This window comes from Plectrocnemia conspersa, unplaced genomic scaffold (assembly GCF_051122295.1).
Source record: "Plectrocnemia conspersa isolate PC_06_02 unplaced genomic scaffold, ASM5112229v1 ptg000002l, whole genome shotgun sequence".
Taxonomy (NCBI): Eukaryota; Metazoa; Arthropoda; class Insecta; order Trichoptera; family Polycentropodidae; genus Plectrocnemia; species Plectrocnemia conspersa.
Window position 1 is genome coordinate 13589868 of NW_028277166.1, and position 24785 is coordinate 13614652.

At 33.0% G+C, this 24785-nt stretch overlaps 8 protein-coding genes across 8 annotated transcripts; 5 read left to right on the plus strand and 3 right to left on the minus strand.

The window, feature by feature from the left end:
* The first annotated feature begins 982 nt into the window (after positions 1–982).
* LOC148237739 (lipase 3-like) lies at positions 983–4051 on the plus strand. Its single transcript, XM_088205600.1, has 4 exons — positions 983–2362; positions 2433–2631; positions 2710–3227; positions 3293–4051. Exons 1-4 carry the CDS (start codon positions 2168–2170, stop codon positions 3677–3679), a joined length of 1299 nt encoding a protein of 432 aa, XP_088061726.1. The 5' UTR covers positions 983–2167; the 3' UTR covers positions 3680–4051.
* Positions 4052–5652: 1601 nt separating this feature from the next.
* LOC148237740 (lipase 3-like) lies at positions 5653–10034 on the plus strand. Its single transcript, XM_088205537.1, has 5 exons — positions 5653–5841; positions 5916–6111; positions 7118–7479; positions 7548–7706; positions 8342–10034. Exons 1-5 carry the CDS (start codon positions 5698–5700, stop codon positions 8717–8719), a joined length of 1239 nt encoding a protein of 412 aa, XP_088061663.1. The 5' UTR covers positions 5653–5697; the 3' UTR covers positions 8720–10034.
* A 406-nt stretch (positions 10035–10440) lies between these two features.
* On the plus strand, positions 10441–14603 carry LOC148237741 (lipase 3-like). The gene is made up of 5 exons (XM_088205538.1): positions 10441–10629; positions 10704–10899; positions 11695–12056; positions 12125–12283; positions 12873–14603. Exons 1-5 carry the CDS (start codon positions 10486–10488, stop codon positions 13248–13250), a joined length of 1239 nt encoding a protein of 412 aa, XP_088061664.1. The 5' UTR covers positions 10441–10485; the 3' UTR covers positions 13251–14603.
* On the minus strand, positions 13372–14648 carry LOC148237742 (uncharacterized). The gene has a single exon (XM_088205539.1). It carries the CDS (start codon positions 14388–14390, stop codon positions 13746–13748), a length of 645 nt encoding a protein of 214 aa, XP_088061665.1. The 5' UTR covers positions 14391–14648; the 3' UTR covers positions 13372–13745.
* Positions 14649–15587: 939 nt separating this feature from the next.
* On the plus strand, positions 15588–17017 carry LOC148237743 (RNA-binding region-containing protein 3-like). Its single transcript, XM_088205458.1, has one exon. It carries the CDS (start codon positions 15693–15695, stop codon positions 16992–16994), a length of 1302 nt encoding a protein of 433 aa, XP_088061584.1. The 5' UTR covers positions 15588–15692; the 3' UTR covers positions 16995–17017.
* Positions 17004–19085, minus strand: LOC148237744 (nucleolar protein 11). Its single transcript, XM_088205457.1, has 4 exons — positions 18894–19085; positions 18661–18825; positions 18216–18591; positions 17004–18143 (listed from the first exon to the last, which is right to left on the minus strand). Exons 1-4 carry the CDS (start codon positions 19023–19025, stop codon positions 17038–17040), a joined length of 1779 nt encoding a protein of 592 aa, XP_088061583.1. The 5' UTR covers positions 19026–19085; the 3' UTR covers positions 17004–17037.
* A 292-nt stretch (positions 19086–19377) lies between these two features.
* Positions 19378–20222, plus strand: hoip (NHP2-like protein 1 hoip). The gene is made up of 2 exons (XM_088205459.1): positions 19378–19490; positions 19569–20222. Exons 1-2 carry the CDS (start codon positions 19488–19490, stop codon positions 19947–19949), a joined length of 384 nt encoding a protein of 127 aa, XP_088061585.1. The 5' UTR covers positions 19378–19487; the 3' UTR covers positions 19950–20222.
* A 1163-nt stretch (positions 20223–21385) lies between these two features.
* Alg1 (ALG1, chitobiosyldiphosphodolichol beta-mannosyltransferase) lies at positions 21386–24001 on the minus strand. The gene is made up of 4 exons (XM_088205040.1): positions 23431–24001; positions 23016–23365; positions 22666–22951; positions 21386–22462 (listed from the first exon to the last, which is right to left on the minus strand). Exons 1-4 carry the CDS (start codon positions 23958–23960, stop codon positions 22252–22254), a joined length of 1377 nt encoding a protein of 458 aa, XP_088061166.1. The 5' UTR covers positions 23961–24001; the 3' UTR covers positions 21386–22251.
* Between the last annotated feature and the right edge of the window lie 784 nt (positions 24002–24785).

Here is a 24785-nt window from a genome sequence, read left to right on the forward strand (position 1 = left end):
CAAGATGCGACGTCTATCTGTATTTCTTCTACTGCTTATTTTCCCTTGAGAAAAATATTTTAGACTAATGAAAGTTCTATAACTATAATTAGTTATAGAACTTTCATTAGGTTAGGTTTGGATTTGAACAGCAAATGAACGTATCGCAACTGTCAAATTGGGTTTTATAGACATTTTAGAGCAATATATAATTTCACTAGCGCCTATCAGTTAAATTATATTTTCGATAGTAGAAATATATCTATTAGTGAAATCATATTAACTGACCTTATACGCGCGGGCACATCCGACGGATCTGCCCGTTGTGGCTGCCTGGCGGATAAATTCGATCATGTTTGGGAGAAAAGACAGATTTGTCTGTCTGTCATCTATCCGCTGTCCGTGCACAAAACGAACGGATTGGGCACAGACAGGCAGAACCGAGGACCATGTTTGAAGGTGTGTGCGCTTTTTGTTTGTCCATTCTTAAGAAATTTCTTCCAAATAGATAAATCCACCACATGTTATAGCAAGTACATTTTATTTTTTAATAAGTAATAAGACTGGTGTCCAAGTTCAGACAGTTTGCGTGTGTGGCGAAGCTCGGACAGATTTTTCCTGGTGTCCGTCGGGCATATCTGTTCGTGTGTGCTTAGCTATTTGGACTTCAATAGTTATATTAAGTTAAAATATAACTTTGGTGAAAAATACATTCACTGTAACATTCATACATTGCATGTAAATAATTAATTATAAGTATGTTAAATCATATCATTTTACTAGCACCTGCCAAATAAATTATATTTTCACTGGTAAAAATATATATCCATGAAAATGTATTTCGATATGATTTCACTGAAATGATATATTTAAAAAAATATTTTCAGGCTAGATTTTTTGAGGGATAACCCGAGAATTTCTGGTTTTGAATCAGTGTCATCATTTCAGCTTTTTCGAGGTGGGGGGGGGGGGGGGCAAAAGTTGGCCAGTCAGTGGTCGTTTTTTTAATATTTCGATTTTATTAAGTTTCATAGTGTTTCATTAAATGACATGCATTTTTCATTTGGCAAGTACTAAATGTATATTCTTATATGTTGTACATTTTAGCTTATACATATCACATTATATGGCTCGGAAAAGAGTAGTATAGCACAAGATTAATAGATTTTCAGAAGCATTTCAAATAGTTTTTAAGTATGGGGGGGGGGGGGGGTTTCAATATTATTAAACTCTAACAAAGATGCATTGTCAAACAAAACACAAGTGAAATCGCCATTTTGGAACACCCAAGAGAGCGACTAAGCATAATAGCTATGCAAACTTTCAAATACTATTATTGCCAAAACTATTACATATATCCAATACTTTTTTAAACGGGATCGGCAGAATTGTGACAATGTGGCAACTTGTTATTTAGTCAAAAATTCATAAAAAAACCCATGATAACATTTATGGAAGCAGTATAAAGAACCCGTGACAATATTTGTAGATCATCCTTATAGGATGATCGCCTACAAATTCCACCTGTAAGTTTTACACTTTCATTGGAGGGACAGTACAGAGGCGGAGTACGGCGGTTGGACCCGTTGATATAAATTAGCTGGAAGAGCACCACAACTCACTTACTCACTCGGAGACATCAAGACTCGCCACCAATAAGCACAACTCTGACTTACACATTCGACTTAGCTGACCACGAGGAGCCAGAGAGACTCACCATTTATACTGCATAACAGTGAGGAACGACCTTGAGACTTGCTGTATAATTATAAAAATATAAAAATGTCCTTCTGCATCATTAAATGTTAGAGTTATTGCATATAAAAATTCAAAAATTACTTATAATTATATATTGTGTCTGATGAAATGCAAAACTACTTGATATTGATTCGAGACGTTATATTTAAAGCATAGAAACAATCTACAAAAGTATGTTTAATTTTCAAAGTTCTTAATGTAAAAAAATAACTATAATTACATGTTCAACATAGTTTTCATCAGTAAATATTAGCAAATTATGTTAAAGTCACCATAAAAACAAATAATACATTTTACAAAGAAATCATAGTTTATTTTAAAAAGTGGGTTTTAATCATTCTAAACGTTTATGTTTAAACAAATCTTTGGAAAACACGCACTATATTTTCTATATCTAGGCAATTGATTATCTTAGAATTGTAATATATAAATGTTCAATAACTTCGCGATAAGCTTAGATTCACGATTCACCAGCAAAATGTTGAAGTTCTTCGCGTTTGCTCTTCTATTCTCTCTGGCGAGAGGTGGAGAATCTCCAAATGCACGCCAATATCTATCCAAGCTTTCCTATGATGAATTAAGTGATATTCCAGAAGATATTCTGGAAGATTCGAAACTGGATGTGGTAATTACCATTTTGTAAATAAATAATGTATATTGCGTATGTATATATTATATAATATATTTATTTTTAGATGGGATTGCTTAACAAATATGGCTATTTGGCTGAAAGCCACGAGGTAGAGACTTCAGACGAATACATTGTAACGATGCATCGGTTTTATTCAAAAAATAATGTGTTAAAAAATGAAGATCGTCCTGTGGTTTTCTTGATGCACGGTGTCATGGGTTCTTCTTCTGATTTTATAATTAATGGACCTGGAAAAGGATTAGGTATTTCAATCTTAAACTATTTATTACATTGTATTTTTATTGTAAAGTGAGACTTATTTTTATTTATACAAATTTCAGGCTATATACTGGCAGATCTAGGTTATGATATTTGGATGGGAAATGCACGAGGCAATTACTACTCCAGAAAACATACCACATTGAATCCTGATAAATCCAGGAAATACTGGTTGTTCAGTTGGCATCAAGTTGGTATTTACGATGTGCCAGCTATGATTGACCATGTTTTAGAAAAGACGGGAAAGAAAAAGATTCACTATATTGGCCATTCTCAAGGGACGACAGCTTTCTTTGTAATGGCTTCTACAAGACCAGAGTACAACAAAAAGATTTTATCAATGCAAGCCCTAGCTCCGGCTACATTCATGACTAACTCTAAAAGTCCATTAAAGAGATTCTTCTCGCCATACGCTAGCGCCGGTCAAGTAATCTTCACTTTGATAGGATTTAACGAATTTCTACCAAGAACTAAATTTTTAACTGACTTAGCGCATAAATACTGCAACGAAGATGCAAAACTGCAAGATTTCTGTATTTATCTACTATTTGGCAATGGAAATGTAGAACAAGTCAATAGGGTGAATATTTTTTTATAATTAATTTTAATATAGAAAATATAATATTATAATATTATTTTTAACAGACTATGATCCCTCTATATTTGAGCCACGCTCCATCTGGTGCATCCAGCAGGCAGTTAGTTCATTATGCTCAACTAATTCTAACGACCAAATTCCAATTTTACGACTACGGCTCTTTCGGTAATCTAGGAGTGTACGGATCTTTCAACCCACCGATTTATAAACTGGGAGACATTTCGGCACCTGTAGCTCTTCATTATGGGAATAATGACATGACCGTAGATCCGAAAGATGTCAAGAAACTACATAGAGAATTAAAGAATTCCATTGGTCTTTTTGAAGTGCCTCAAAAAGAATTCGGACATTTAGATTTCGTCTGGGCTATCGACGCAAAAACTCTAGTATACGATCTTGTCATTAAAATACTAAAACAATATGATCAAAAATAGATCTAACTGTACAATAAGTATTAAGTTGTATCAACTTTATGTTATTTAATTTAAGTATGAAATAAAAATGTTATTCATTATTAACTTGCTATGTCATTCAATTTCTCAAGGCGTAATTTGTTTGGGGTTAAATGGGTTTAATTATATTTTTATTTGGTGATAAAAATCACCGCTTAAAATGACAGATTTACCGATTAAATCTTTGAAAAACATACTGTTTAAATCTTAAATCAATCAAAATTAAGCTGATCTGATAATTAGCTTGACGTTTAAAAACATCCTGTGTAATTATCCCATATGTAATATCAGATAAGATGCATATGCTTTATACATCTGTAAATATTTTTATTAAATAAATAATATAAACTAATATTTAATGATTTATTTTTATGCTAATTAATTTTAGAATTATTGATATTTTAAAAAATAATGTCCACAATTTTTTTACTTGAATATTAATGTAAATATGTAAATAGTTATAAAGTTGTATAAATATATTTGGGTATAAAAGGTTTAATTTCTAGGTTTCTATAATACAATAAAATAAAGTAAATTTATGTTTATAGAAAATAAATTAATAATAATAAAAATACAACAATGTTTCCATTTTCTAAAAAAGATTTATAATTAAATTAAAAAAATAAATATTTAACAATAATATACCAATTTATTCAATGTATTAAATGTTACTTTATTTACATCAATGCAATATTATTAACAAAAATTTGTGAAATATAGACTCAATAAAAGACATTTTTATGATTTATCATATAGTATATGCAGAAAATGTATTGTACATAACTTCAAATTTTTTTTATTTAAATATTGAAAATACAATAAAAATAACTAATTTTAGATCAGCGTTAGAGCACATGATTACTTTATGGAGTTTGATCCTATGGCCCCACTGATTGTTATCTCGATTGTTTTATCAAAATTAGACAAGTCCAGTAAAAACATGCCTAAAACAATATTTTATGATTTTATATTGAATCTAATACATACAACATTATAACGTAATGCTTATAAAATAAAATAATGACAAAATAAATATTTAATGACCAATAAAGCATATTATATTTTACTTTTTTTAATAAAACATGAACATCTACCAATCAGAATGTTGGTACTAATATCGAATCGTAAAGAAGTATACTTTTTTAATAAATACATATACACATATACAGCTATTTACTGTTAATATTTACTTTTGCAAGCAATGTGTCACGTATGCTTAAGTTTAATAAACAATAAGAAAAACTTAATTTTTGCATCTCCTTTATAACATTTGACTTAAGCTTGAGATTAACAAGTTAATTAATCTTGTTAATAACAATAGATTTTATCAGAGATTGAAAATTAATAAAGCTGATAACTATATCGGTGCAGAAATATTGCGATGTATTTTTTTGAGATTCTTTTCGCGATTATCATTGTCGTCATAAAATTCGATTAAGTTAGAAGAAGATAATAATAAAAAGATCACATACTCAAAATTAAAATCCAGTAAGTATTAATAATTATAATTATTAAATGCTTATAAATGTAATCATAAATAAAACAATTATCAATTTTCTTCAAAAGAGTTATAATTTTTCGATAATAAAATAGTTGATCCGATTCATATCTATTAATCTAAGCCAAGTTAGTAGTACATTTTAGTAAATATGATATGAATTTTAAAGCACGTATAATCTCAGCATTGATATCGTGTACAGAACATTTATATAATAAAAATATAGCAATATTTATCATGCAAACTATTGTTGTGTATCATTCTGATTTTATTCGCACATTTGACATAAACTATTCTTATACATGATCCAAGTAATCCCAAATTGAAGATGACTCATAGGTATAAAATTTAATTGAAAAATCATACAGATATACAGATACATGTTTTGCACGAATAATCTACCATTATCATAAAATTTCGCATTTAGACATATATATATAAAGAATCAACCTTCAGAGATAAGTCTTAAGTTGATTCTGAGCAGTAAAAAAGAAAACAAAAAATGAGAATTCTCATTTTTTTGGCTCTTTTTGCCACTGTATATGGAGGTAAATCTCCAAATGGTGAAGCGTACCTCTCATCGTTGCCGCCTGAAATTCTTAGTAGATTCAGCAGTAATATCATCGAAGACTCTTTGTTGGACGCGGTATGTTAATTTGTAATATTATTTAGTAGTATAATAATTATAATAATTTAATTAAATGTGTATGTGATTTTTAGCCGGGATTAATTAAAAAATATGGCTATCCTGTGGAAACGCACGAAGTTAGAACAGAAGACAATTATCTACTCACCGTTCATCGCATTCCATACGGAAAACACAATAATAACACAAATCGTATACCAGTCTTTTTGATGCACGGCTTACTCAGTTCATCTGCAGATTGGATTGTAAATGGACCTGAAAGCGCATTAGGTAAGTTATAGAATTTTATATTTCTTGTATTAAAATTTTCGTAATTTCAAATAACTTGATACTTTTTCTTTGTAATTGAAATTGATGCTCAACATTATTATTTTTATATTAAATATCTTTAATAAGATTATTTTTTCTCATGTCTGAAAATTATATAAACATTAATATAGAGTGCATCCATACGATTAGTTCCAGAAATCATATAAAAAATCATTTCCTAAGGTATAGAGGTAGTCCATGTAGTCCAAAATTATATCAAAGTGACAAATATAAAAATAACTAATAAATAGTCAGCATTTGGTCCTGGTCATACTTGATAGAATTTCTATGATGTTACTGGTTGTTATCTCAACTGCTTTTCATTCTGTTTTTATCAAAACGAGTCCAATAAAGTTAGTTTTGTACAAAGATTAAAATGTAGACCTAAACTTAAAATCATTCAGATTATTAGTTTTGGCCTTCACTTAAAATTATCCTATTTCATGAGATCTCACTAAATTTAATACATATGACATAATATCCATAAAAACTAATGATAAAGATAAATATTTGAAGACCATGTGAAATTTATTTTGCATTCTACTCAAAATTATTTTTTATATCTCTGATATTGATTCTAAACGTCACATATGTTCTAAAAGTAAAGTTAATTAAACTTTTGTAAAAATAAGAAAAAATAAAAATAATAAAAAAGTGTAATATAAATTATATTATTTTCTATGTACAATAGTTAGAATGACATTCAATACAAGTTTCAGTGCTTAAAAAGTGACAGATATCCAGAAAAAAAATCTTTTGATTTAGTGTGCAACTTCTTGTGTGCCACCTGTTGTACCTTTTGGCAGGAACTGAACCTCTTTGTGCGGTCCAAACCGGAGAAAATTACACATATATAACCATGCTTACTGCACAAATCATTAGCACGACTGCATTATTTCAGAGCATTTATGAAAAAATAATATTTACTAATTTGATAAAAAATGTTTGAATTGCGTTTCCCTTTCAGGGTATGTCATGGCCGATCAAGGCTTCGACGTATGGATGGGAAACGCTCGCGGAAACACTTACTCACGCAGACATGTCTCACTGAATCCAAACAAGTCTAAATTTTGGAAGTTCAGCTGGAACGAAATTGGTCAATACGACTTACCAGCAATGATTGACTATGTTCTTAAAAAGATTGACAAGCCCGCACTGCACTACGTTGGTCACTCTCAAGGAACGACGACTTTCTTCGTTATGACGACAAATCGCAAAGATTACAATAAAAAAATCAAATCAATGCACGCTTTGGCTCCTGTGGCTTACATGGGACATTTGAAAAGTCCGCTCGTCAGAATGCTGGCGCCAATGTCGAATACTATTGCGGTATGATCTTTTATAATAAAGAAATATTATTTATATATAAATATAATGAAATTTTATAATAACCGTAGGGAGCAGCTTCGTTGATAGGTGCCAATGAGTTTTTACCGAACAGTGCATTTATGACACTGGCTGCTCACTTACTCTGCGGCGAAGGTTCAATTATGACTCCGGTTTGCAGCAACGTGCTATTTTTACTGTGTGGATTCAATCCAGATCAATTAAACACTGTAAGTACTTTAAAATATGATACATAATACATTTTTTTTCGAGCAGCAGGGGCGTCATTTCATCTTTTTCCAGGGGACAAAAGTTAGCCAGTTGGTGGTCGTTTTTTTTAATATTTCCATTTCATTAAGATTCATAGTATTTTATTAAATGACATGCATTATTCTGGGCCAATTCAAGGGAGCCCCTGTTTAGTCCACAACAAAAGTAGTAAAATCGTGCTGTCGCAGTGCAAAAGCTCGGTTATCTAGCGTTCATATTAAGATTTTATAACAGTATTACAACTTACAATACGTAATAATCGAATGAAACTCATCTAAACTGAACTTTTCCCAATAAGAGAGCGCAAAAAACAATTATTCCTTCTCAGAAGTCAAAAATCCACGTCAAAAGCAATAAAATCGTTCCGACGCCATCACGATTTTATTACTTTTAACGTGGATTTTTGACTTCTAAAAATTGATAATTGTTTTTGCGCCCTCCTATTGACCAAAATTCGGTTTGAATACACTTTAATTAGCACTCTTATATTAGAAGTTTGTAGTAATATCGGTAAAGATAACTATCATCAAAATCAAGCTATTAACTTTTATAGCATAACCACAGAAATATTTATTAAATGAAACTTATATTTCAGACTATGTTGCCGTTATATATGAGTCACACGCCCGCCGGCTCGTCCAGCAGACAAATGGTGCATTATGGCCAGGAGCACATGTCTAAAAAATTCAGAAAGTACGACCACTTGCTGGGCAATTTGGCAGAATACGGATCTTTTACACCGCCTAAGTATAATTTGAAATCAGTCACGGCGCCTGTCGCACTTCATTATAGCGAAAACGACTGGATGTCGTCACCAACCGACGTGGATCAGCTGAGTAAAGAGATCAGCTATTTAATCGGCAAGTTCAAAGTGCCAATGAAGGAATTCAATCACTTAGATTTCATGTGGGGAATTGATGCGAAAACCCTCATTTACAACAGGGTCATGAATTTAATCGAGGCGTTTGATTGATTGTATTATATTTTGTCATTTATTTTGTTGGAATAATTATAGGTTTGATATGTATTCATAATTAATGGCATTTGGATTTGATCAACAATTAACAATATAAGATAAATTAAAATAGTTTAATGTATTATATTAATACGTTGATTGCGAGTTTGTAACATTTGTGATTTACAAATTAAAACAATTGAAATATAATGTTTTATACCTTTATTGAGATAAAAACAAATTAAACGATGTGTATAATACAATGTGCGAATACAAAGAATTTAGTTACGATAATATAGTTTAATTTACATACATAAGACAATGTGTTTCGAACATAAACCTACGTTAGTTAACGTGGATCACTTATCTTAGATGATCAAGGTTGAACAAAGAGCATCATCAACCGTTCATCGATTAGGTTAGATTCGTTATCCCATTTTTTAATCTTCATATAAACCAAACATTCACCGGTTACAATCATATTTTTCTTCCAACTTCCTTCCTGGAGTCTTCTAACTCTAATGTAGGTAGAGACACTCTCTTCTTGGAAGAGGTTGTAGATCTTTCCTCTCGAGTATGTCAATCAGCCTTTCGTCAGCCCTCGTAAGTGTCCAGCTCTCTGACCCGTATGTCAGAACTGATCTGATTAGCGTTTTGTAAAGCGTTATGTCCGCGATTTGATTTGTTTAATTAGGCAGAAATAGCATTTATTTTCTGACACTACTTGTCTCTTGATCTCCTTGCTGACATCATTTGTAGCTGTTAACAGGGTTCCGAGGTATATAAAATCACTGACATACTCAAAAGTGAACTCGTTAATTTCGAGATTTTCAAGATACTGGCTCCTCAAACTAGGCATATCCAAAATGTATTTTGTTTTTATTTCATTGAACTTCAACCCTATTTTCCTGGCTGATAATTCAATGGCGTTAAAGGCTTCTATTCATGCCTGTTTTGATCTCGCCACTATATCTATGTCATCAGCGCAGGCGAAGATTTGTATCGATTTACTATACACACTGCCAGTTCTATCCAGCTTAGTATCTCGGATTATTTTTTTTAGGGCAATGTTGAACAAATTTCACGCTAGAGCATCGCCTTATCGTAGGCTGTTGAGTGTTCGCAAAGGTTTTGATAGGTCATTTTGTACTCTCACTTGGCATTTGACATTTCTCATTGGACAGACCGTTGTCTTTCGTGGACATGGCGAAGCTGGGTAAGCTAGAAGAAGAATATAATAAAAATAACACATACTCAAAATTAAAATCCAGTAATTATCAATAATTATAATTATTAAATGCTTATAAATGTAATCATAAATAAAACAATTATCAATTTTCTTCAAAAGAGTTATAATTTTTAGCTAATAAAATAGTTGAACTCATTCATATCTATTAATCTAAGCCAAGTTGGTAGTACATTTTAGTAAATATGATATGAATTTTAAAGCACGTATAATCTCAGCATTGATATTGTGTACAGTACATTTATATAATAGAAATATAGCAATATTTATCATGCAAACTATTTTTGTGTATCATTCTGATTTTATTCGCACAACATTTGACATACACTATTCTTATATATGATCCAAGTAATCCCAAATTGAAGATGACTCATAAGTATAAAATTTAATTAAAAAAATCATACAGATATACAGATACATGTTTTGCACGAATAATCTATCATTATCATATAATTTCGCATTTCGACATATATATAAAGAATCAATCTTCAAAGATAAGTCTTAAGTTAACTCTGAGCAGTGAAAAAGAAAACAAAAAATGAGAATTCTCATTTTTTTGGCTTTTTTTGCCACGGTATATGGAGGTAAATCTCCAAATGGCGAAGCGTACCTCTCATCGTTGTCGCCTGAAATTCTTAGTAGATTCAGCAGTAATATCATCGAAGACTCTTTGTTGGACGCGGTATGTTAATTTGTAATATTATTTAGTGGTATAATAATTATAATAATTTAATTAAATGTGTACGTGATTTTTAGCCAGGATTAATTAAAAAATATGGCTATCCTGTGGAAACGCACGAAGTTAGAACAGAAGACAATTATCTACTCACCGTTCATCGCATTCCATACGGAAAACACAACAATAACACAAATCGTATACCAGTCTTTTTGATGCACGGCATACTCAGTTCATCTACAGATTGGATTATAAATGGACCTGAAAGCGCATTAGGTAAGTTATAGAATTTTATATATCTTGTATTAAAATTTTCGTAATTTCAAATAACTTGATATTTTTTCTTTATAATTGAAATTAATGCTCAACATTAATATTTTTATATTAAATATCTTTAATTAGATTATTTTTTCTCGTGTCTGAAAATGAAATAAACGCTAATATAAAGAAATGTGCATCCATACGATTATTTCCACAAATTAGATAAAAAAATCATTTTAGAGTATATTTCCGAAAGTATATAGTCCATGAAAAATTACATCAAACTGACAAATATAAAAACAACTAATAAATGGTCAGCATTTGGTCCTGGTCTTACTTGATAGAATTTGTTTGTTTCTATGATGTTACTGGTTGTTATCTCACGATCAACATTAACATTGTGGCTTTGCCCTCAAGGCAATTAAAATAAAACTAGTATTGTAGCCATAGAAATATCAACAAAGAGTAATAATGGAAAATATAATGTATATTACTATTGTATTATTGTATTTATAGAATAAGAAAGTATAATATAAATTTTATTATTTTCTATGTGCGATAGTTTAAAATGAAAAGTGATAGATATCCAAAAAAATCTTTTGATTTAGTGTGCAACTTCTTGTGTATCACCTGTTGTACTTTTTGGCAGGAACTGAACCTCTTTGTGCGGTCCAAACTGGAGAAAATTACACATATATAACCATGCTTACTGCACAAATCATTAGCACGATTGCATTATTTCGGAGCATTTATGAAATTATAATATTTACTAATTTGACAAAAAATGTTTGAAATGCGTTTCCGTTTCAGGGTATATCATGGCCGATCAAGGCTTCGACGTATGGATGGGAAACGCTCGCGGAAACACTTACTCACGCAGACATGTCTCACTGAATCCGAACAAGTCTAAATATTGGAAGTTCAGCTGGAACGAAATTGGTCAATACGACTTACCAGCAATGATTGACTATATTCTTAAAAAGATCGACAAGCCCGCACTGCACTATGTTGGTCACTCTCAAGGAACGACGACTTTCTTCGTTATGACGACAAATCGCAAAGATTACAATAAAAAAATCAAATCCATGCACGCTTTGGCTCCTGTGGCATACATGGGACATTTGACGAGTCCGCTCGTCAGAATGCTGGCGCCAATGTCGAATACTATTGCGGTATGATCATCTATAATAAAGAAATATTATTTATATACGAATATAATGAAATATTATAATAACCGCAGGGAGCAGCTTCGTTGATAGGTGCCGATGAATTTTTGCCGAACAATGCATTTATGACACTGGCTGCTCACTTACTCTGCAGCGAAGGTTCAATTATGGCTCCGGTTTGCAGCAACGTACTATTTTTACTGTGTGGATTCGATCCAGATCAATTAAATAGTGTAAGCACTTTGAAATATGATACATAATTCATTTTTTTCGAGCAGCAGGGGCGTCATTTCATCTTTTTCCAGGGGGCAAGAGTTAGTCAGTCAGTGGTCGTTTTTTAAATATTTCCATTTCATTAAGATTCATAGTATTTTAATAAATGACATGCATTATTCTGGGCAAATTTAAGGGAGACCTTGTTTAGTCCACAACAAAAGCAATAAAATCGTGCCGTCGCAGTGCAAAAGCTCGGTTATCTAGCGTTCATAATAAGATTTTATAACAATATTATAACTTACAATACGTAATAATCGAATGACTTATCTAAAGTGAACTTTTCCCAATAAGAGAGCGCAAAAAACAATTATTCCTTCTCAGAAGTCAAAAATCCACGTCAAAAGCAATAAAATCGTTCCGACGCCATCACGATTTTATTACTTTTAACGTGGATTTTTGACTTCTAAAAATTGATAATTGTTTTTGCGCCCTCCTAGTAGTAATAATTCGTAGTAATATCGGTAAAGATAACTATCATCAAAATCAAGCTATTAACTTTTATGGCATAACCACAGAAATATTTATTAAATGAAACTTATATTTCAGACTATGTTGCCGTTATATATGAGTCACACGCCCGCCGGCTCGTCCAGCAGACAAATGGTGCATTATGGTCAGGAGCACATGTCTAAAAAATTCAGAAAATACGACCACTTGCTGGGCAATTTGGCAGAATACGGATCTTTTACACCGCCTAAGTATAATTTGAAATCAGTAACGGCGCCCGTCGTCCTTCATTATAGCGAAAACGACTGGATGTCGTCACCAACCGACGTCGAACAGCTGAGTAAAGAGATCAGCTTTTTGGTCGGCTTGTACAAAGTGCCGATGAAGAAATTCAATCACTTTGATTTCATGTGGGGAATCGATGCGAAAACCCTCGTTTACAACAGGGTCATGAAATTAATCAAGGCGTTTGATTAAATGTATTATGGCATTTGAATTTGATCAACCATCAACAATATAAGATAAATTAAAATATTATAGTTTAATGTATTATATTAATACGTTGTTTGCGAATGATTTATAAATAAAAACAATCGAATTATAATGTTTTATACCTTTATTGAGATAAAAACAAATTAAACGATGCGTATTATATGATAATATAGTTTAATTTACATAGATAAGACAACGTGTTTGGAACATAAACCTACGTTAGTAAACATGGATCACTTAGTAGATGATATTAATGTATAATAATGCAGAATTTTTCTAGAAACTCGATTATAAAACAAACATTTAAAATATAATTACAGTTATAAGAGTAAATTTTGGATAATTTAAAAATATCTCACTGAATGAAAATTTTTCCATTTAATTATTCTAGAAAGTATAAGTAGTATACAAATAAAAAAAGCACGAATATATGAATAATTTAAAAATAAATACGAAACACACAAAAAAAGGAAAATGTTATTACGTATACATCATCTCGGCCATGGAAGTCATTTTTCTAGGAATATGTACAAATGTTTCGAAATAGCTGGCTAATTCGTCTATGGTAATATCACACGGCGGATTTAGAGCTTGCTGAGAACAAGAGGGGGTGTCGCTTTTGGCTTTGTCGTTGCTGTTCTCGTCGCACTCTCTCGGAGAGTTTTTCGAACGGCTTCGACTATTGTGACTACTATTTGTTTGATTCGCCTCGCCCGATATTCTCAATCGGCTACAGTCGTATATGAGCGAGTGGACGTTGCGGTGCAGAGTGTCCGCTTTCGCTTCCTTAAGCTTGCACATTTTCACTTTCGACGAAGGAGAGGAAGTCTCGTGTTCTTTGAACTCTGCGCTGACGGGGGAGTTGCAGTAGATTGCGTGCGAGATGGTCGACTTATCCAGGGCGGTCTTCCCCTTGAAGGCAACAGTCGTCTTGACGGGACGCTGGGGGCGACGGTTTTGTCGACGGTTTTGGCGCCCCGTCCTGAAGGGGTTCTCTTCGCGGCATCCCGAGGCCGCGGGTCTGACGGCAGCGATCTCGAGCCGCTCCAGCTTCTTGGACAGGCCGTCGTCTTCCGTGGACATGGCGGAGTTGGGTACGCGCTCACTGCTTGCGAAAGATGTCATAGACGGAAGTAAACATTCAATCTGACAGCACGTGCCCTTTGACAGATCTGGCGCTCGAACGTTCTAGACGCGATCGGACCGAGCGCGAAACGTCGCAGAGGAGCCCTCGCAACTTTATAAACTTATTCGCGAAGGCCGGTAATGACAATAATCGTATACGAAAAATAAACAAACACAGTCAGCCATAACACGCCATTAATCATGATTTTCTATTATTAGGCGGAGGCCTTAACGCCTTATTTTATGGCCCGCTATGAATGACGCATTAAAATATTGTCATTCGTTTTATTTTAAATTAATCAATTATTCAATTATACTTTAAATACTAGCAGAAATATTCTGCGCTTTTAATACAAAACTAGGATGGCAAAAATAAAAATATTTTTATTTTTGCCATCCTAGTTCATATTCACAACCATCTATTTAATTTGAATGTTTAGCTAACATATCACTGTTTGTAGTTATTATTACTCGGTGCTTTTTTATAAGAGAAGAGGTGCCGGAACTCACATTTTGTTAAAATTAATTTAACGTATATAACTTTTGTTAGCAATGTTTTTACCAAGGAATAAATTTATTAAGATTCAATCATGTAAACATTTCTTAGTCGCTATATAATATATAGTTCTAAAATGTATTATTTTTATATTGGAAATTGAAAACGATTCGATACACATTTATGTAAGAAAACCCCTACACATTTATGTAAGAAAAAAATTGTTGCCAATTTTTATAAGCTTTATTTTAAGTAGATTCGTTGCAGAAATTTATTCATGGAGTCTTGTCATTCTAAACAAGTACCGATGATTTTTTCTCGTTTGCATAGTCTAGTTAAATGACATGATGTGCAATTAATTTTATTTTTAATATTGAAGTATCAAGATGTTGAACTATTTAATTGAAATTTTATTTATTGTGTATTTCATATATTAATAAATGTATTTTGAATTCGTTACATAACCTTTTTAGAGACCTGCTCGATTACATTACTTGGAATCGCACTATCGGTGAATTAACGACCATACCAATTGTTTAGACTTTTAGCTTAGACTACTTACATAAAAATAATTGATATCAAGAAGATACTTAGTTTGATCAAATTTAATCGATTTAATAAACACACCAGCATTTGACTTAAATAACGTCAGTAACAATTAATCAAATTTATTTTTTGCACCATTTTAATTGACCACTGGCAAACATTTTTGACAGATGTTTCAAACGTAACTACATAACCTTCGTTAATATAATAACACAAGCTATATTAATATGCTCAGAAGCTTATAATATCGACTAATCAATATGTCGCGCAATCTAATAATTCGCCACCTTTGTGGCGAATTAGACGCTTCTGAAAGAGTACATTTCCTGAAATATTTTGGAGCGCAAAAAGTTTGGTTTATTAATCCCAAAAGTCACACGGCGTTCGCATCGTTCGTATCGGAAGAAGCTGCAGAGAGTGCGTTGTATCGTCTGCACCAAATGGAAGTGTTAGGAAAACGTTTAACTGTGGAATACGCTCGTGAAAATAGTACTAATTGTAGAGTAATTGAAGACGTAACGACGAATACAGATCGAACTAAAGGCCAGTTTGTAAAGGATTTTATCAATCAGTTAAACGGGATAAATCCATCTGTAAATTTTCATCAACCGCCACCGCCTAATATGCGTTACGAATATCCTAAAGCGACATCCGGCATTTTATTCAATATTATATATTCACTAGCGAAGGATGTACAGTTTTATGTACAAACACTGCATTTAATGAATAAGATGGGTTTGGATCCGCCTTTTACAGATTTGTGCGAAGATACGAAGAGATTTATAGAAAAATGTTTGGAAGATGTCGGATACAACGCAACGAATAGTACAAAATCAAAAAATGACTTGTCGTCGCAAGAATCTGAAATTTCCACTGAAGAAGATTCGCAGATTGACGCTCCTGTCCCAATAGCGAAACCTATAAAGCGAAAATCAAAATTGTCAAAAATAAATAAAAAAATCAAGTCGCAGTTGAAATCGATCGGAATGCAACAATCCAAATCGAAAATATTGAGTACTGAAGAAATGTTCGAAAATGCTACCGTTGTGAAAGCTAAAAAGATTGAAATAAACGTTGCTATCTCGGAACCTAATTTAAATAAAAAGGAAGCTGAAGTAGTAGGATTTATTGGAAAAATGGTTATTCCAGAAGTAAAAGAAGAGCTAACCCAAGTTGAAACTGAGATTTCCGAATCAGATAATGCAATATCAACGAAAGAACTTCTAACGAATAAAGTATCTATCCAGGATATGAAGATTCTTCCGGTGTTTAAAAATTATACTCCCGGAACACCGTCGTTGAGATTGTACATCAAGAATTTGGCAAAGTCTATAACCGTTAAGGATATCGAAGGTATATATCAGCGATACGTTACAACCGATAATCAAGAAGAGGCGAAGATATTTGACATTCGTGTGATGCAGGAAGGACGAATGAAAGGACAAGCTTTCGTTACACTACCGAGTGTTGAAATTTCACAAAGAGCTCTTAACGAGACCAACGGTTTTATAATTAAAGATAAACCCATGGTAGTACAATTCGCCAGAACAGCTAATAAATAAAATTCAATATTTTTAATAATAAATGTATTTTTTATTTTTTGATTCAAAATAATTTTACATCTTCGATATAATACAAAGCGCTTCGATATAATACATTTTCGTCTTTATTATCGACTTTTTCGTAACACATCGATTCTATAATGGGTAAAACGGATCCGACGTAGTTTACGTTCTCTATTAATTCATCTAAAGTACATTTTAGAGCAGCTACAGCTTCGAACTTTTCTTTATCTTTTAACAATAACAATTCTTGAAAGTGTGAATCTATTAATACTGATCCCCATTTAATAATCTTCGCTTCAGTTTTTATCGATCCGTTGGTTTCCGAACAAGTGTCGATTAAAAAGTAGTTAATATATTTCAACAAAATAATCATGTCGTCTATATCGAGTTTGTTTTTCAAATATGGAACGATAATATTATCTATGTACGATAAATCTAAAATCATGTATAATAGACTCTTTAATTTTGAATTTTTTCTAAATACAGTCAAACAATCTGTAGAATCGGTCGTCATTTCTAATCTTACTTTTTTAACCACATACGATAACATCGACACTATCAAGTTTTCAGGTATATCTTTGAATTTCTTAAAAGATTTTTTAACTCCAGCTATATCGTCGTTCTCTAAAAGCGTCGGTAAGTATTGTGAAATAATATCTCTCTCGGCAACTCCGTTTTTAATCAAATCGCTCCAAATATCGTCGGATTTTAATGGAATCCCTCCTTCTCCCCAATCTGCAATCGTGATCCCTTCTAGCATCACATTTTTTTTATTCGAGCCCAACAACGATAGCATGTTCCGATGCGAAGACAGCGAAAACGGTAGAACCGCTATATGTTGATTAGCTTCCAATACTAACGTTTCAGGTAAGCACCACACGCGAGCACCGAGAGAGAAAAATTTCAAAGGATATCTACAAGCTCCTTCTCCCAAGACTATGTTGAACACGACGAGCACCGCTCCCTCTTGAGCGACGTCGGCTCCGTAGAGCGCCAAGTGATTCTCTCCCATCCACACCATATTGACTTCAACGTCGAAACTTAACCACGGGACTTGACCGGTCAATTTAAAAGCTTGATCTTCAATATCGCCCGAATCTTGAACGAATTGTCTCAGTTTCAACGAAAATAATCTACCATCCGACCCTATAACAAATAAAAAATACATAAATAATCGATCATTAAAAATAACAAAAATAGCAAAAATTAAACGCTTACACAAAACAAAAACTTGAGGAGCTTCTACGTTAGAAGATAAACATAAACCGATCACTTTGCCTTTTGGGAATTCTTGGCGTTTAATTTCAACTCTTTTCACGGTTTCGATCATTAGAGTATCGATGTCAAGGTTCAAGTCACCGATGATTACACTATAAACGTCTTTCAATTTCGTTATCAAACATAGATACTTGTACTCGTCGTATTCAAATACGGCGGCGTCGATAATAGTCTCGTTTTCGTTCAAGAATGTAGCTGCTTCTAAATTCTTTTTAGCGTATATGCTGTATGTCAACGAAGCGCAGCTTCCATCTTTGAAAACTAAAACCGTTTTGCCTTGGTCGTCTTTGACCAGTTTAAAAATAGAACGACCGAGCTGAAACAATAATAAATCGTAATATATAATCTTTCATTGATATCTTAAATTGATAATATTTAATATTACTTTGATTTTTTTCAATTTATCTAAAGCTTTAGTGTTTTCTTCCCATAGTTTCAGAATGTTCTCGTTGAAAACTCCAACGTATGAATCTTCATTGGTATCGAAAACAACCGGAGCTGTTAAAGAATCTCTCGATGTCCAACCGCTAATCTGTTTCTGATCTGAAAACTACAAATAAATGTGTTTATTATATTTTTTTATCAAGTTTCGACTTTTCATATATGTATTAACAATACCTGATATCTCATAACTACATTTTTAGACAATGTAAGTAGACACACTCCAGGTCGAGCATCTACAGAGACTCCTAGAGCACCTCTAGGAGCCGTCAGAGCGCATAAAGAAAAATATGAACGTAATTGGACCATGTTGACAATTTTGACAACTAAAACGCCATCGCATGCCACCGTTTAACATAACCTTAAAACACTCACTCGTAACATCGAACTATTAATATAATAGTTCAAATTAAAATTAAATGGTCAGAATAAAAATAATATCTGGGTCACAATTTTATTAACAGCCTGGTCATAATTATATTATTCAGGGTCAGAATAGTTGGCAAATGGTTCAAATAAAAACAACATACAACAACAACGTAGAATACAAGAGGACCGAGTAATTAAAAAAACATATTGTAACAAATTATTTATTTTAGAAATATCTTGTAAAATATCTCATTCGTTGAATGAAATATTGTTTAAAAATGTTACCATAAGTAAAATGAAAAAGAAGATGACTCAAAGTAACGAGCCAAAAAGAGTTAAGACCAAACACAAGCTATCTTCGCACGTGCGTTTGTGTTCACTTGACGTTTTGACTCCGCCAAAATGGTAATAACTCTGTTAATTGTAATCGTAGCTCATAAATGCGTTATCAAATACTTATTATGCTACTGTCCGACATTTCAGACCGAAGAAGTGAACGCCAAAGCGTATCCGCTCGCGGACGCCACGCTTACGTCGAAGATACTTAACCTCACACAACAAGCGACCAACTACAAACAACTGCGGAAAGGCGCCAACGAGGCGACGAAGACCTTGAACCGCGGCCTCTCGGAGTTCATAGTGATGGCCGCAGACGCCGAGCCGCTCGAAATCTTGCTCCACTTGCCGCTTTTGTGCGAAGACAAGAATGTGCCTTACGTTTTTGTCAGATCAAAGCAGGCGCTGGGGCGCGCTTGCGGAGTCACCAGGTCCGTCATCGCGTGTTCCATTACCACTAACGAGGGGTCACAGTTAAAACCCCAAATACAAGGCATTCAACAAGAAATTGAAAAGTTATTAGTATAGGTTATACGATAGATTAAGAGTGAGAACTGTCAATAAGATTTGATTCTGTAGAACTTGCGCGTTTAAAATGAATCGACGTAAATTACGTCCATCGTTGTTCCATAGTTATATTCTGGGTTGATTCACTTTCTGATGATTAATAATAAAATTCTGTGTTATTAATATGATTCCATTTGTTATAACCTCCAAATTCAAGCATTTTCATTGTCACTCCAACTATAAAATGTATTGTATACTATATTTAATTTCTAAGTAAAATTAATATTTTAATATTATGATTGTTTTATTTATTCAAGTATAATAATACATACTTCTATAATTAGCCATGGGGTGCCTACGACAGCCCTTTGGCAATGAAAGAAAGCTGGGAATATACAATGTCTAATAAAATATTGAATAATTCAACAAGAAGACGTTAAAAAGTTACATTATTTTTTAATAATATTGGTTGTCAATACTTTTTACTTGAATGAGCATTCGAAATTATATTTTACTATTTAAAAATATCCATGAACACCAGTTTAAATTGTTATGTCATAATGAATCGATAATTTACATAAAATTAGAAAAATATTTAATAAAGGAATAAACCTTATTGAACTATAAAATTTGTCCGAAAGATAAAAAACCAAGTTGCAGAATTATAGATTAAAAGGACGGTACGATTGGCTTAATGTTTAAAAAAAATTAAAGTCACTCGAATTAAACTAGCAGTAGTTTTATATGATCTGCTTTTATCTATATAATGTTTTCGCATACTATGTAGTTTTTATTAATGTGCTGCTTTCCAACTCATTGTTATTTTTATTTTATCACAACATTCACATAATCACAAATTTATCAAATCCGTTTATTTTATTCAAATACCTGTGTACTATGTTTTTTGTTTGTTGTCCATGAGCAATTTGGTCTAAAACTAGAACTGCATAGGTGTATGTATATATGTAAGTTTTAAATCTCGATAATATACACAATGCCTAAGCAAAGTATGCACTAATACGAGCTTTAGTAAAAGTTTAAAATGCTACATTTGGTGTACACTTTTAGTAGATAATGTATTGTGGGGGCCCATTTATGTATTTATATATAGGTTTTATTATGGACAAAACTCTGGTAACACTGACGTGACCAACACATTCTCTTGGCGAACTTTTGCTCATTTTCCACTAATTTTTATATTCAAACATGTAACTATACCTCAATAAAATACTACTGCAGCGGCTCAATCTGTGTCTAATTGCCACCTGTCACTATCCGTCGCCAAAGTACGTTTTAACTAGTGTGTGAACTTTCCGAAGTGAGTTAGTTACATCGTGAAAATTCAAATATTTTGATGTAGATAATTACCGAGATTATTTTTCACAGTCATTGTAAATTAAATAGCATCAGATATTTATTTGATGTTTTCAACCTCGATTTCTTTGTCAACATTTTCATTTTTCATCATTTGCAATAAATTCGATGACACTTCCTTTGAAGCTTTCAATTACATTAATTGCTTCGCCAGACCCATTAGTATTTTGCCTAGCATTTCATTGCTCTTACGCATAAATTCAGTTTGTGTTTTTTGTTTCAATCATAAATTGATCAAGTTTTTGTACTTTTTTTCTGCTTCTTTTTTGTGCATCACTCATCACTTTCATTGAACGCTCCACTCTATTTCTCGTGAAGCAATTTTAAAACAACTAATTATTTAAATTAAATATGTCCGATCAATTCTCATAAAAATATTTCGCATGAGTCAAGAAACGTTTTGATCACTTGTAACTACATATTATCCATTAATCAGATGTTCAATTTATAATATTTATCAATGATCATGTATCTATTATTGGTGAAAATATAAAAGAACTGTGAATTCACTTCATGTGTAAAAAAGTAAAAATCGCAGGGATGTTTATCGAAAATAGTTCTATATCGCGACAAGTTCCGAAACAAACTAACAAAGAGTATAGAAAATATGGGCACTGGCTTCTTGAAATGAATGTAAAAAAAGTTTTAGTTGCTTTATCTCCAAATTAAGTAATGTTTAGGGCGACATCTAATAGCCAGCCGGATATTGATCGTAATTTTTTTATATATTTTCATATATAATTGTCGATGAAAGTTTTAGTTTTTTGTTGAGTGTTTTGAAATTAAGGCCCCGTCAAGCTGGGTCCTCATGCTTTGCTATGAGGTACTACGCTACTGCTATAAAGTAAACAATTAAATTTTTTCTAAACAATATGGAAATAGGAATATATTTTATCTTAACAATTAATACAAATATCAAAAATAAATAATCACATGCGATTAACAGAAGCTACATAATTAGAGGCTTAGCTCTATTTTCCCAGTTGCTATCCCATCGCAGGTTTTGGAATGTCTTCAGATTGTTCTTAAATTTGTTGATGACTTCGTTCTGTTTAGAATTGTTGGGAAACGATTTAAACCATGTCGTGATTTGTTCTGCCAATTGATCACTATCTTCGAACATGAATCCGTTTTCTCCTTCCTTGACCAATTCGCTCAAGCTATAAATAAATTAGCATTTTATAACTACACGGTTAATATAATATATGGGAGGTTGACAGATTTCTAGGATTTTATTCATATATCTTTAAATAAATACTACATTTTCCAATGTATATCACAACTTTGTATATTCCTATAATTTTGTAAACATCCCTTGTAAATTTTTATATAATACGTGTAAAAAAAATTGAAAATAAATTACCATGGATATTTATATGCACAAACCGGTAGTCCGGAACCGAACATGTCAACAATTTTCATCGGAAGATCCAATCCAGAAGAGCTGGTATGCAGACACACTCCTAAATCTGCGCTAGCTACCATCATAGGATAATCGGCGGCTTCCAACCAAGGCGTTACCACTTTTACCTTTTGCAGTCTCTTACTATTGATCAGTTTGATATAAAACTCTTTCATTGGACCTTTACCGGTTATGACGCAAATCAGATTTGGCAGAGATGCATCGCCCATTGCAGTTTTGTCATATACTAAAATGATGTATTAATTCATAACGCATTATTCAAAATTAGAGTAGGTATATTTTAGAATTACCTTCTAAGGCACTAAGCAAGATCATAAAATCTTCGTCTACCGTCCAACTAGTGCTGCTGAATAAAATTCCAGGTCTTTTTGAGCGCATTGTAGTTATGTTTTTTATGCTCTTTTCGGTGATACATGTTCTCTCAATTATATTATCTGGCATCGGAGACTCGAATTGATTGAAATACAAATATTTTTCTTCATCTGTGATGTTTTCGACCATTTTATTTATTGTAGTCTTTTTTGATGTTTGAAAATTGAAAATAGGGTAATCTTTGCTGAGTTTACTTAAAAGCAAATGCTTTTCGTCGATTGTGATGGGATGAAAGTTTTCTGGCGGACAGTCGTATAATAATTTGCATCTAAAAACAATTTGAAGTAAAAATAGTAACTATAAATAAGATAATAAATAAAAATGTAGCCTCACTGTATGTTGTGATTTTGCAAAAGATCATTCTTCATAGCTTGCGACACGCAGAAGCCAGCGTCCGCTTTGCTTCCGAAGTAGTATTCGAGCCAAGTGGCAGTTCTGACAAACAGGCCGGTCTCTTCGTGCGCAAGGGCCATGATGGTGTGCGCGTAGTTGTGCCAGTCCACGACGAGTTTTGCTCTGACTATGAGGCAATAGAGCCAGCAGACGAAGAGGGTGGGAATGGCGGGTGGATTTTGGCAAAGCACTACATCTACCCGGCCTCCGGCGAAGAGGAGCAGCAAAAGATTGATAGCTTGCCACGTCGCTTTGATGGCGTAGTGCAAAAAATTAGGCAGTCGTCTCGGCAACTCGTCGGGGTAAACCGAAAGTGGCACAAACGTCAATTGGGGCGGCAGGTTCGGGGGCGCGGGCGGATACGCTAGGAGCTTGACGGGCCCCAAACGAGACAACGAACGAGCGTGAAGAAGCGAGCGCGGGCTACGCGAAGCCTCGCCGAGACAAACCACGCACGAGCTGCGACCCATCGTTTGACAACTCTTCAAAAACGCCGGGACACCTCATCTTCTTTTAATTTGGCCATGACACATTATTTATTAACCATATATTTTAATATCGAGTAAAATAATATAGTAAATAATAAATCTTAGACTGCATTAGGCGCTTTATAAATAGCCGGAAAAGTAAAAATACATGACGATTCAACACAAACTGCAAAAAATTCAAATTGTTTACATAAAATAAATGATAACTTAAGCTTTTTATTATTATTATTTATTTATTTAAGACCATCGTGACCTGACAGATTAACTTAATACGTCATGATAGCCAAAAGCATAAAATATATTAAAATTTAAAAAACACATACAAATACTTATACGCACACACTCATGATAAAAGGACAGTCACAAATCACTTCAATAGGTGTACATTGTCCCATACGAACTGAAACAAATCCCCATATGTGCAATATCTCGATGCACAGTAATAAGCAATCGGACGGCCTTTGCCAGAGACGAGTTGGAGAGTGCTTCAGTCATATACTTCACATGCAAGAATCACCTTCCGGAGCCCACAGTTGGAGCTACTCGAGCACCGATGGGTTGTCTACGATGCCTTTGACTAATTTCCAGAAGTGTTTAATTATATAAGCACTTCTGCGAGCTGACAACGAAACGCATCCCAACGCTCCCAAGCTAAAAGCACTAAGAAACAAGAACCGATATTAATACCCGTATTCCTTCAAGTATACATATCGAAGAGATTTACGCTGTACTTTTCCAGTTTCAATTCATTACAACTAGTTAAATTTACATTTCATCTTATAGAAATAGCCAAGTTATCCTATATCT

Bases quoted from the DNA above. Each gene is read 5' to 3' on its own strand.
- LOC148237743 (XM_088205458.1), top strand. From the start codon at position 15,693: ATGTCGCGCAATCTAATAATTCGCCACCTTTGTGGCGAATTAGACGCT.
- LOC148237742 (XM_088205539.1), bottom strand. From the start codon at position 14,390: ATGACATCTTTCGCAAGCAGTGAGCGCGTACCCAACTCCGCCATGTCC.
- LOC148237739 (XM_088205600.1), top strand. From the start codon at position 2,168: ATGTTCAATAACTTCGCGATAAGCTTAGATTCACGATTCACCAGCAAA. The intron at 2,363-2,432 runs GTAATTACCATT...ATTTATTTTTAG, and splicing joins AAGATTCGAAACTGGATGTG to ATGGGATTGCTTAACAAATA. The intron at 3,228-3,292 runs GTGAATATTTTT...TATTTTTAACAG, and splicing joins ATGTAGAACAAGTCAATAGG to ACTATGATCCCTCTATATTT.
- Alg1 (XM_088205040.1), bottom strand. From the start codon at position 23,960: ATGGGTCGCAGCTCGTGCGTGGTTTGTCTCGGCGAGGCTTCGCGTAGC. The intron at 23,366-23,430 runs GTGAGGCTACAT...AATTGTTTTTAG, and splicing joins TTGCAAAATCACAACATACA to ATGCAAATTATTATACGACT. The intron at 22,952-23,015 runs GTAATTCTAAAA...ACATCATTTTAG, and splicing joins CTTGCTTAGTGCCTTAGAAG to TATATGACAAAACTGCAATG.
- LOC148237744 (XM_088205457.1), bottom strand. From the start codon at position 19,025: ATGGTCCAATTACGTTCATATTTTTCTTTATGCGCTCTGACGGCTCCT. The intron at 18,592-18,660 runs GTAATATTAAAT...TTATTGTTTCAG, and splicing joins ATAAATTGAAAAAAATCAAA to CTCGGTCGTTCTATTTTTAA. The intron at 18,144-18,215 runs GTAAGCGTTTAA...TATTTGTTATAG, and splicing joins TCCTCAAGTTTTTGTTTTGT to GGTCGGATGGTAGATTATTT.
- LOC148237740 (XM_088205537.1), top strand. From the start codon at position 5,698: ATGAGAATTCTCATTTTTTTGGCTCTTTTTGCCACTGTATATGGAGGT. The intron at 7,480-7,547 runs GTATGATCTTTT...TAATAACCGTAG, and splicing joins CAATGTCGAATACTATTGCG to GGAGCAGCTTCGTTGATAGG. The intron at 7,707-8,341 runs GTAAGTACTTTA...CTTATATTTCAG, and splicing joins ATCCAGATCAATTAAACACT to ACTATGTTGCCGTTATATAT.
- LOC148237741 (XM_088205538.1), top strand. From the start codon at position 10,486: ATGAGAATTCTCATTTTTTTGGCTTTTTTTGCCACGGTATATGGAGGT. The intron at 10,630-10,703 runs GTATGTTAATTT...CGTGATTTTTAG, and splicing joins AAGACTCTTTGTTGGACGCG to CCAGGATTAATTAAAAAATA. The intron at 10,900-11,694 runs GTAAGTTATAGA...TTTCCGTTTCAG, and splicing joins TGGACCTGAAAGCGCATTAG to GGTATATCATGGCCGATCAA.